Below are 12,491 nucleotides of genomic sequence, written 5' to 3'. Positions count from 1 at the left end.
GGACGGACGAGCTCGTGCTCAGCGGCACGGACGGACGGACGAAATTTTCAAAACCCCTGCGGATGCTCTTAAGCTTTGGGAATCTTATGCCCCTTTTGATAAAACTTATTTCTGAGTTACTGGTTTCCTCTAGTTATGCTTCTCTTTTACACAATTCATTGTTTTTGTTGATGCTCATAAGAAAGATCAACAGAAAATGATTTGTTATGCATTAAAAAGTGAATCCTTTTCATCTCATTCTTCCCAATTAAGTTCTCTGTTACCGGAAAGAGAATTCAGGTGGCACTTATCCACTAATTTTGTGTTTGTATGTTTTCTGGGTAAAATGTACTTGGGAGAAAATGAATGTGAATGTGATGTTACTACAAGTCTTATAAATATTGATAAGATTACTGATAGCAGAGACATGTTTTAGGAAAAAAAAATCCTAATTGCATTTGTACATCAATATCAGATGACATCTAACAAAATACTCAAGATGACAAGATTCTAATCGAAAGAAAAAGCTAATACAAAAACATGATTCTTGCAACCAAAACTAGTATATCTGCTCAAGTGTAGCACTTGTTAGTAGAATAACTAGTTGACAAATCACTAAGACAAGGAGACAATGAATCCCACATAAAATTCGATGGGAGACCGTAACAAGGAAACTCCATCCATTGCTCATGTACTGAGACTGCTTCTTCTCCACTGCCAATACTCCTCTGCACATCCTCAGGCCCATTCAACGATGCACTCAAGCCCGCATCCGCCCCAAAGTCTCCTGCGGTGGATGTTGACATTTCCAGCAACAAGGAAGTAGCATCATTCACAACAAATCTCGAGGCCGGTGTGGAGGTTTCAGTGCAAGAAAACGCGTAACTAGGCTTGAACTCGTCTCCGTTGCCCAAATATGGGGTCGGGAAGATTCCCACGGACGAGTTGTGCAAATCGTTGCACAAACCGTATTGAAACGATGGAATATTAGTATTCTTGTTTCCCATTGTTGTTATGCTAGAACTGATTGGGAAGGTGTTAACATGGTTGATAACATCAGGGTTAGTAGTGTCAAGAAGTGGATTAGGCCAAGAATGGGAGAGAGAGATAGCCCTCTTTGTGGTGGAGTTGGCTTTCTTGAAAATCCTACATATCGCCCATGCTTCCTGAAAGAAGACAAAGAGCATGCACAGTTATTACCAGTAACATCAAACCAGTTATAAACTTAAATAAATTCATACATTTATTGGGATATTTTTGTTGGTTGAAGAAGAAGAAGGTGAGAGAGAGGGAAGCCGGAACTCATGCATCATCCAGTCAGTTTTGATCCCTTTTGCTGCCTTCCCTTTGTAGAAAACAAGGGATTTCTTCAAACCTATGCATTTACTGGTCTCGGAAGAGTAGATCGGCCGGTCAGTTCCAGTGGCCTTCCAGAAACCAGCCCCGGTCACACGATTAGGCCGGGTGCTGTTTCTGTACTTGCGGTCTCTTGGGCAGTAGAAATACCACTCCTTCTCCCCATTTGTTGCTATCTCTGCTTAAATAAAGTTACCACTACTATTAGTATTTTGAAGTTCATAAAAAAAAACATGCACATTGAATATTTGAGGAGAAAGTTATATACTTGGAAGATCCCATGGATCGTATTTGTAGATGTCGATCTGCTTGATGAGCTCGATCGAGAGAGGTTTGTGGTGAATCTTTCTAGTGAGGTAAAACCCTACTAGCTCTTCATCTGTTGGATGGAATCTGAACCCTGGCAGCTCCTCATCAAATTTGTCACCTACTCCTAATTCATTATTTTTCTCCTCCATATTAATTTTGTTTCAAGATATTACTGGTCTAGTTTTAGGACTACAAAAGAAAACAAGAAGATGAAAACCCTAAAATGGAGTGAGGTGAAAGCATGCAGTAGAAATGGAGAAGATGAAGTTTGAAGAGGCTAAAATGGTGAGTTAATATGGAGAGGCATGGCTTGCTTCCCAAGGAGGAGTCTGCCTCCGAAGCTTCAGCCGCCTTTTCTGGCTGACTTTAATTCACTTTTATTTTATCAACAAATTGAACTAAACACTAACGAAGTCAAGATTACACACACAAAATGAGGAATCTCAAGAAGCCACCAAATCAGTGCTCATGGAGATTTGAATATGGGAGTGGTTGTAATCTTAATTATGCCTATTCTTATTATTAAAGTGGGTGAAGTCGACAAAGCAAGCTTCTAATTTAAAGCATGGTATATATGATAAATAAATTTGATTCGAAAATGTGGACGACCAAGTGAACCACTCCCAATGCAGAGAGGCTTCAAATTGTATTCAAGAAATAATAAAATTGTGTAATGAGACTATAGTATGAGAGCTTAGTTTATTTCTAAAAAAATAATTAAGTGGAGTCAGTGTCTCAGGATCCAATCTTCTATTCCATTCCTGTAAGCTTCTATTCCACTGACTTTGTCAGATTTGACTAATCAAAGATGCCTTTTGTTTAAAACGTAAATAATGGACCACACTTATTAATCCTAACTAGTTAATCACTATTAGGGTTTTCTCCTATTTTTTTGACACAGATCTTGGCTGATCTTCCATTTTCTTCAGTATAGGTCTTTACAATATTAATTGGCCCGATAAACAAGTGCCTTACTATTCAGAGATCAAGAATGGTTGACTAAATTTGGTGAAATTAAGGTAATTAATAGTATATCACTTATGTCACAGGCTCACAGCTCCTTGCTATTTTGTTTTGCCCTTTTATTGTAACTGGCTTGGCTTGAGATTTTAAGTTTCATATTATTTCAATAAGAGTAAAGGTCAAAATTGGTCCTAAACATATAGCCAGAATATCAATTTGGTCCAAAATATTCACTTTTTAAAAATCGAGTCCAAAACATTTGAAACCGTTAACGAAGTGATCCTAAACATTTGACATCGTTGTCGAAGTGGTCCTTTTCCGTAAAAAAACTAACGGTCAACGCCTAATTAATGGTTTTTAAACTTAATTAATATACTAATGCATAATTAATTAAACAAAATTAAACATAAAATTAATAAACTAAAAAAATTCCAAAATCGACTATTTCTCCCTCTTTTTCCTTCTCTTCCAGCAATGGACGGCGACAACAATGGTGGACGACGACGATTTTGATCTCGGACAGCAACAATGCGGAGAAACACACGATGACGATGATTTGTGGAAGAGCGAGCAGAGAGAGAAAGACGCGACGACGTTGAGCGCCGGAGAGAAGAAGAGAGAGATTCCGATTTAGGAAGAACGAAGGAGAGATGGAAGAGAAGGAAAAAGAGGGATAAATAGTCGATTTTGGAATTTCTTAGCATTTTATTAATTTTATATTTAATTTTGTTTAATTAATTATGCATTAGTATATTAATTAAGTTTGAAAAAACATTAATTAGGCGTTGACCGATAGTTTTTTACGGAAAAAGACTACTTTGACAACGATGTCAAATGTTTAGGACCATTTCGATAACGATTATAAATGTTTTGGACTTGATTTTCAAAAAGTGAATGTTTTGGACCAAATTGGTATTCTGACTATATGTTTAGGGTTTAATTAATTATGCATTAGTATATTAATTAAGTTTGAAAAAACATTAATTAGGCGTTGACCGATAGTTTTTTACGGAAAAAGACTACTTTGACAACGATGTCAAATGTTTAGGACCATTTCGATAACGATTATAAATGTTTTGGACTTGATTTTCAAAAAGTGAATGTTTTGGACCAAATTGGTATTCTGACTATATGTTTAGGACCAATTTTGACCTTTACTCTTTCAATAATAATATATATGCTGATTGGTTTGTGTTAAAATGACAACCTCTCTTAAAGTGACACTGTGACACTACTTATACGGCAATATTATAAACGCTATACAGCAATATTACAAACACTACACAACAATCTATAGATTGTTGTATAGTATGTCGAATATTGCTGGACAAAAAAAATTGCTGGATAAAGACCAACAAATTGCTGGCCGTCTTTTTTAAAAAAAAAAAAAATTGCCACGTGGCAGCTTATTATTCGTCCACATGTACAAATGATTGGCTAGAAATAGTGATATGGTGTTATTTTAAGGGGTGGTGGCACCCTAACATGCCCCTATGCTGAATTGGTACATGTACAAATGATATTTTGATATAAAGATATGTTATTGGTGCTCGGAATCATTTGCTAGGTACGTGGCATTGTTTTTTTTTTTGTAGTGTAGCTAAATCGTTTAAAGTTGACAACCATATGTAACTACATCAACAATTATACTACGTATATAAAATTAAATATAAGGAGTGTTTACTCTAAGTTATATGATAGAATGATAAACATAATCCAAGCTGATTTATTGCTTAATTACTTGAATGGAATAATGATTAATTTTGAGTTTATTTTTTCATCATATCCAAATACTCAAATCTTAATATTTTATCAGTCAATCACATCACTCAAAGTAAACGTATTCTAGTCATAAATACGAACATGAAGTAATCAATATTTCGGTGATGGTAAAGTAGTAATTAGATTGAATACATTTATGATGTAAAATTACTCCAGAAATTAATAAGGTAGGAGTACTACTACATGATTTGATGTACTAATATATAACAAGCATCTAAAATTTAGGAAAAGCTAAGTAAATTGTCGGTGAGTTTTGTAAAGAAGAAGTATTGTGCAAAATGAAAATGACAAATAAATATACTTGCTGCAAGCATTTTTAAATCCAAACTTAACTATTTTTATTTAACTGACTTTTTGAAAAATATTAGTAAAAAAATATAGGAGACGAAGAGGGGGTTTGTTTGGGAAGCAGAAGTCAATAATCTTGGATAGTGTAGCCCTTTTAGAGATTCAGGGCATGGGTTTCCTCAAGTTTTTAATTTTCTTGTTTATAACATCATAAGAGTTTGAATTTCTAGCAAATATGGAACACCATTTTTCAAAGTTAGAACTAGAAGATTACTACTAGTATATAGTATAATTTTAATTTCGTTTTGTCGTGCCAACGTTTTGTCCATAATTCCATGCCTTGAATGTGCTCAATTAAATGAAGATGTAGCAATTCCAGAAACCTAAACCTCGTTTTGTTCCATTCTCATTTGATTGTTTTGACCTAGATTTTTGCTTCCCAATCGTGCAATGTGAAAATACGTGTCCCATTTTTCTTTTCATATTTCAACTCATAGCATCCTAGAATTTTATTACTCCACCATTTAAAGCATCAATTCGTGTGAAAATTTAAGTGATTAGTTATATTACACTTTTATATGGGAAGGGTCAATTCCTCTTCACCCCTTGTATTCCACTATTCCTCATTTTAAATAATAGTAGTAAAAAAAGAAAAAGTGTAACAAGAAAAACATGTTACCGTTTGCAAACTGAAATGAAAATGTCACTAACAAGTGAACTCAACTTGGTGTAAGAATTCCCCATCCTTGAAATAATTAATTCATGCTATGCTAAAGAGTAATTAAAAAATGTATAGTGATTAAGGATATGTTAATAGAATAAACGAATTATGAAAACATTGCCTTTTATGAAAACAAATTTTTATATTTGGATAAAATAAAACAAACCTAATTGTGACGAATGAATAAAAGGAGCTAGTACTTGTATAAATACATGTTCTATCTAGGAGTGTGAACAAGCCATGAATGTTGAGTTGCGTTGAGTCTAGCTAGTTGAGTTAATAACGATTAAATGTAAAATTACTTCTATTCTCGTCTGCAGATGAACAATATGAGCAACTGAAATTGATTGGGGTGGATAATGTGTACAATTTATTAGAGTAACATTCCTGTTGAGAATTACTAGCATATACATTTCTCGAATATGGAAAAAGAGCTCTAACACAGTCGATTCAGGAAGATTCTAGAAAGGTCTTCAATTCAATACGAGCCTTGTAACAACAAGTCCTTGATGTCATAACCCTGCAGCTATGGAACACAAATAAAATGAATTTCTTATCCATCGAAGCTACAGTTTTAACAGATCAAAACGGCGTCATATCAATGTGTGAGTGAGGGAAATTACCTGAAGGAAGGTTAGAAGCAATATGACACCCGAGTTCCATAAGGCGTGGATAGTGATTGGTGCTAGAAGGTTGCGTGTTTGAGCGTAAGTTAGCCCTAATGCCGTTCCTGTGTACATACCAGCATTGCAGTGTTACCCATATCACATGTAACTGTGTGTTGATGCTACTTCAAACCATGGACAAATGTCGTAGATAAGAATAAATACCGAGTACAAACAGCTGAGGAAATTCGCCCGGAGTGAGATGTGCTCCTGCAAATACAGCAGCACTGACGAGCACAGCAAGAGGCGTTGGCAACCTGCAAGGGAAGTCATATATCCCCAAATTCATGCCATTGTGCCCAAAGAGACCTTTTTGTTTGGTTAATAAATCCAATAGCCGTTAACATTTGAAAACATCAACTGGTTTAGATGGGTAGGCCTTGTAAGAGAGTCAATGATTCTAGACATAAAAAGTGTACACTATTTTGTGGGACACCCGAAAATGACTGTTCTATCATGGGACGGAGGGAGTATAAAGTAACGTATCTAGTATAACCACATAGTATTTCCTAATTGTTGGTACTATCCATAATGTAATTTATAAAGCTTACCATTTGGTGAGAGCTACCATGAAAAACCCTCTAAAGACAGTTTCCTCGAGAATAGGAGCAAGCACACCTACAATACCCACCAAAGCAGCAGTGCTATATTTCACAATGGAAAATGGTTAGTTCCTTGTGTATCATACGAAGGAGGAAAACAAAGTGGCAGAAAAATAAACTGATTGAGATAAGTACCTGATACTCGAAGATCCGATAAGTGGAAGCAAGCGCACAAGGGCATCAGTCTAGAGTAAGCGATTGAATTATCAAATTATGTTGAATGTAGTATTTATGAGCTAGACAAGGACAGAAAACATGATTTAAGAAAGAAAGATATTCTCACCTCTCTCTGTGGCGGCTCACCATTGAAAAAAGACATCACAACTCCTGTTCCAGCAATGGCAGCCAAAGCTCCACCGAGACCAATCCCCGCCCATAGCAGCCAGCCTTTTTGAAGATTGAAGGGATCCCTCCAATCTAAAGTATGAATTGAGCTTATCTCAGATAGTTTTTTTTGTAATAACTAATAAGTAATGGCAATTAAACTTTTGCTGAAAACAATCTAAATGAGACCATTTTAAGAACAGCAAACCCCATAAATACAACTGATTTTATTTATATAAACTGTGCTAGTTACCATATCGATATATGTCATCAGGAAGGGGAGAGAATGACTTTGTCAGACTATACAAAACCGCGAGAACCACTGTAGTTGCAATTCTACAATAGAGAAAATGGAATACATCAGAATCGGTGCAAATAAACAATGACAAGCAGAGGAGAATATGTAAGGATAGAACCAATAAATCCATGATAAAGAAGTACATGTCTTAAAGATGTTTCGTACCCTTGATCCAAAAACAAGACCTCCGCCTTCTCATCCAAACTTAACTCCTCGATTTGAATCCCTGAGTACTCTACTGCTGCTGCTTCAATTAGTCCTGTCAAAACAAAACTGTCTGAAAAACTTATCAGTTTTTCCCATATAAACAGAGGAAATCCAATATGCTTAACAACTCCATGACTACAGATCATCTATTCATACATAAGGTAGACAAGACATCCGATTACATTGCTAGAAAAGACTGAAATTAAGTCTGCATCATCAATCAGAGCATATATGACTGCTCTTATACTAGAATAAACTATAAAAGCCAGTATCACAATGCACCTTATTCCACAAGCAAGCGAGGTTAGTGAGATTGTTTGCCAATTCCATGGAACATCCCAACGTTTCAATATTCGCCATTCTAATCTCTTTTCCTGTAAAGATTACAATAAAGCACTGTAACTGACAAAAAAGGCACTTAGGTCTGCACGCATCACCATCAATGAAATCAACTAAACATATTGCATTTCATTTTATTCTTCAAATACATACTAAAAGCTGATTCTTATCAAATTGCTAGCAGTTATCAATCCTTCTAAATCGAAAATCAATTCACCCCCACCCCCACACACACCGAAGTAGTTTCATTACAAATGTTATCTTGTTCACGAATTCCAAGTAATCCACTCCCTATTCAACAATAAATCAGCATTCATGAAAAATCAAAGAATATCAATATATCAATCCTAAACCATGTTAGGTTTCATGCCTTACCATCAATTCTTAGTAGTTGGCTATAAAATCAATTCAAGAACCCCAAATAGTTGCATTAAAAATGTTACTCTTTTTAGTAATTCCAAGAAATCCACTCTCAATTCAACAACAAATCTTCTGCCCGCAGCAGAAAAGTTCAAATCAAGAAGGCTCTTTCATCAATTGTATAGATATATACAGGCAATTTACAGGGAACGGAGGAATCAATTGAGTGAAAAGTGTACAAAGCTTACCTCTTTAACGGATTCTTTTGAATCATTATCCTTATAACAGCATATGCCGCACAGCCCTCTTTTTTGAAGCTTGAGAGCAGGTGTTAATGGCGAAGATCGAAGGGGAAGGGTTTGCTCTACTTGGGTTTTGAATCTTTTGATGGATGGGAGAGAGGGTGCGGAGAGACTATACGAAGTGAATACAGCAACTGACATTTTGAATGGATTTTACAAAATTGATTTGAGTGAATTTGGATGTACAACGCATTATATATTGTTGGGAAATAAGATGAAGATAAGCCTTTTTGTTTTGATGTCATCTATATAAAATCTTGATTAAAATCATCAAAAATGAGAAAAGGAATTCTTGTGTTTGACCAAGCCAACAAACCATCCTCTCCGCCGGAGCTTGAAAATTCGAGTAGCCTATAATTCGAGTAAGGTTACCGTTGAAAATTTTTAATCCAATAATATTCAACTCCGATTAGTTCACATCCGATTATATGAAGTAATTGAAGATAGTCCAATAATCTAAAACTAGTACACCTTAGAATTAACCTAAAGAATATAATTAATTGTTTCGTAGGGGTATTTCTTTTTCTATTTATCTTTGAATAATTGTACCATTTTTATTTTATTAAATTTAGTAATGAATTATATATTCCACTAATACTTATTCCCTTACATTTATAAAATTATACCCCATCGTTCTCGATTACAAGTTCATATTTAATATCACATCAATTTTAAGAAATGCAGTAAAAAGTGAATAGAAAAATGATAGTGGAAAAACTTTTGTATATTGATTTTATAATGAGGTGTGAGTGTGATAAAGTTAGTGGAATGTATGTTCCATTATAAAAAAATAGTGTTATCTCCGTCCCATCGAAAATGACATACTTTCCCTTTTGATTTATATCATTCAAGATCACTCATTACTAAAAAAATGAAAATTTTTATATCTCTAATTTATTTACTATCTCTTATTTTATTCTCTTCATTAACACATATAATAAAAATATATAAAATTTTGTATTATCCAATGAATCATCTTCTTTGGGACGGTAGAAATAAAAAATAAATGAGATATTTATTGGTGAACGGATGAAAATGATAAAATATAATGTTCAATGGATGAAAGGGAATAGTAATCTTAAAATAAAATTAGAATATCTTTTTAGTTTTAGTAATTTTGTTTTTATATTTCTTAAATTTCATATATAAGTAATTATAACCAAAACTTAAATTAGCATTGACAGTTTCATTATCTCACATGATGGATCACATGATTGATAGTACCAATCACCTTAACTGCTTGACTTTATGTTGGTGTGTAATCAATTATATTGATCTTTGAGCCACTACACTTTTTTTGTCTTTAAACGAGAGGGCCGGTATTTATATACTCCGATCGGGATCACGCCTATCTAATACTCCTATATGATAGCTATTTTACTACTCCCTCCGTCCACGATTAAGAATCTCGTTTCTAAATGGTGCTGGTTTTAAAATAATGTTAAGAAAAGTGGATAGAAGAAAGTTTGTGGAATAGGAGTCTCACTTGTATATATTAGTTTTAAATAATACTCCCTCCGTTTACAAAAAATAGATCACTTTGTATATGACACGAGTTTTAATGTAGAATTGGTAAAGTAAGAGAGAGGAAAAGAAAAAGTACATAAAGTAAGAGAGATAGAGAGAAAAAGTGAGTAAAGTATGAGAGCGGAAAGAAAAAGTGGGAAAAGTATGAGAGATAAACTTTCCATTTTCAGAAATGGTGTTATTCTTTGTGGACGTTCCAAAATGGCAAAAGTGGTCTATTTTTTGTGGACGGAAGAAGTATGTGAGTGAAATGAGTTAGTGGAATGTGGGGTCTCTTTACCATTTATGATAATTATGAACCGGGACTGTTATTCGTGGACGGATCAAAATGGAAAAACGAGACTCTTATTCGTGGACGGAGGGAGTAGTAGTTCAAAATTAGTACTCCCTCCGTGCCACAAGTCTCATTTTCCCATTTTCATCCGTCCCACAAAATTTGTCTCATTTTACTTTTTACCATTTTTTATACTGGACCTCATATTCCACTAACTCATTCATACTCACATTTTACTACATTCCACTAACTTTTTCAACTCACTAATATATAAAAGTAGGACTCACATTCCACTAACTTTTTCAACTCATTTTTCAGGAGTATTTATTAAAACTCGTGCCCAATCAAAATGAGACAATCTTTGTGGAAACTGGGAGTCTGGGACAGAGGGAATACTATTATACTTTTTCTTCCGTCCCTAAAAAGTACGAATAATTTTATTTTTCGTTATTTTTGAAAAGTATGTACTTTTTAATTTTGAAAACTTTTTTTATCTCTAATGAAACTCGTTATCCACTAACAATACATTAAAAACTTTTCTTTCTATGTATCTTTTATTGTTCCAATTATACATTAAACTCATATCTAACCAAATATTCATATTTTTTTTCGGAGAAAGTACTATGTAGTTGTATAGTACTCCGTAAAAGTTAAATTTTTGGTACACCTACCCGCCAATTTTGCTTTGTCATTATTAGTTTCACAAAATAATGTCATTTGACTAATAGATTTGGTAAAGAAAAGCGAATATAAAGGTTATTGGAATATACTTAGATTTCATTTTAATATATAATATTAAATGTACAATATAAAGTGAGTATAATTATTTTGTGAAGTGTGAACTCTAATTAATCAAAATTAAAATATAAATAAAACTTTTAATTACGAAAGCATCGATATTACAAATAAAGCATTATATTGCATACGGATGGAGTATATGCTTATTATCACCCCTGGAATATACCGCCAACGCTGAATATATATATAAAACCAACTGGATTTTTTTTTTTTTTTCAATAAATTAGTAAAACTGAATGTATGTAAAAAAAACAAATTTTTAAATGTCCAACGGTAAAAATAGTTATTTTAAAAATTAATTTTAAATTTCATCTATAAAGTACTTCCACTTCCACAGTTCCACTTCACTTTATAGTGATTCTCTACAAAATTCCTTCTAATATAGTAGTGAATATATTAGGGGTGGGTCGATACGATATATCGTATCGAAAACGTTGTATCGTGTGTCGTATTGAAAATATCGATATGAAAGAATTTCATATCGTTATCGTATCGAAAGTTCTGATATATCGAACTTTCGATATGGATAACACCAATATCATTGTCGTATCGATATTTCGATATATCATACCGAAATTCGATATATCGTTAAGAACGATAAATATTGTTATCGTATCGAATACCAGTATATCGAAAAATATAATTTCAATATTGAAAAATAACACAAAAATTAAATGGATTTATATATATTTATAATTTTAAACTTCAATATGTATTGAATTTCAATATGTTTCGATATATACGATATATATCGTGTATTCGATATAAAACAATATTGAAAATATCGATATATATCGTATATTCGATATAAAACGATATATCGCGATATAAGGAAATTCATATCGTTATCGTATCGAAAACTTACGATACAGTATCGTATCATATAAAAAATTACGATATATCGAAAATTCGATAAATTTTCGATATTTTTCAATACGATACGAGCGATATATCATTTTTTCAATATTTTTCTCCAGCCCTAACAGTGATTAGGCAATTAATCCTAAGCGTGTGTATGTTGTGACTAATATAGTACTCCATTTATTTTATAAAATAATAACTTTTCTGGATTTGATTATCATTAAGTCATATGTATAAATGTAGTACATGCATTACATATTCCTGCATTAGTAATTTCAAAATTATTAAATACTAGTACTACTGGTATTAGATACCACGATTTGGTATTGGTGGACATCATATGATGAACAATAAATCTATGTGATCAAATTTTGTACAACCAGAATCTAGTTTATTTGATTAAAAATAGGTTTATTTATGCATTTAATTAAAATATTTAGATGCATATATAATACATGGAAAGTGCATAATATTGTGGTCATATATTTATAATTTTTGTATAATTTTTTTATTTTTTTAGAACCATAAATATAATT

General features: G+C 33.1%; 2 protein-coding genes across 3 annotated transcripts; both read right to left on the bottom strand.

Annotated features, from left to right (window-relative positions):
• Positions 1–415: 415 nt before the first annotated feature.
• LOC125205843 (putative NAC domain-containing protein 94) lies at positions 416–1,867 on the bottom strand. Its single transcript, XM_048104999.1, has 3 exons — positions 1,604–1,867; positions 1,221–1,513; positions 416–1,145 (listed from the first exon to the last, which is right to left on the bottom strand). Exons 1-3 carry the CDS (start codon positions 1,791–1,793, stop codon positions 552–554), a joined length of 1,077 nt encoding a protein of 358 aa, XP_047960956.1. The 5' UTR covers positions 1,794–1,867; the 3' UTR covers positions 416–551.
• Positions 1,868–5,713: 3,846 nt separating this feature from the next.
• Positions 5,714–8,670, bottom strand: LOC125203815 (membrane-embedded CAAX protease MroQ). 2 transcript variants are annotated; one of them, XM_048102274.1, is made up of 10 exons: positions 8,442–8,670; positions 7,777–7,868; positions 7,453–7,560; positions 7,243–7,325; positions 6,949–7,082; positions 6,801–6,850; positions 6,615–6,707; positions 6,229–6,320; positions 6,022–6,128; positions 5,714–5,918 (listed from the first exon to the last, which is right to left on the bottom strand). In XM_048102274.1, the coding sequence occupies exons 1-10, from the start codon at positions 8,634–8,636 to the stop codon at positions 5,877–5,879; spliced, it is 996 nt and encodes a 331-aa protein (XP_047958231.1). In that variant the 5' UTR covers positions 8,637–8,670; the 3' UTR covers positions 5,714–5,876. The 2 variants fall into 2 exon arrangements, with proteins under 2 accessions (XP_047958231.1, XP_047958230.1); XM_048102273.1 differs by having other exon boundaries at positions 5,714–5,924; positions 8,442–8,669.
• Positions 8,671–12,491: the final 3,821 nt, after the last annotated feature.

Source organism: Salvia hispanica, chromosome 2 (assembly GCF_023119035.1).
Source record: "Salvia hispanica cultivar TCC Black 2014 chromosome 2, UniMelb_Shisp_WGS_1.0, whole genome shotgun sequence".
NCBI lineage: Eukaryota > Viridiplantae > Streptophyta > Magnoliopsida > Lamiales > Lamiaceae > Salvia > Salvia hispanica.
Note: the sequence above shows the minus strand (reverse complement) of the source record. Positions and strands in the feature narration are given on the sequence as shown.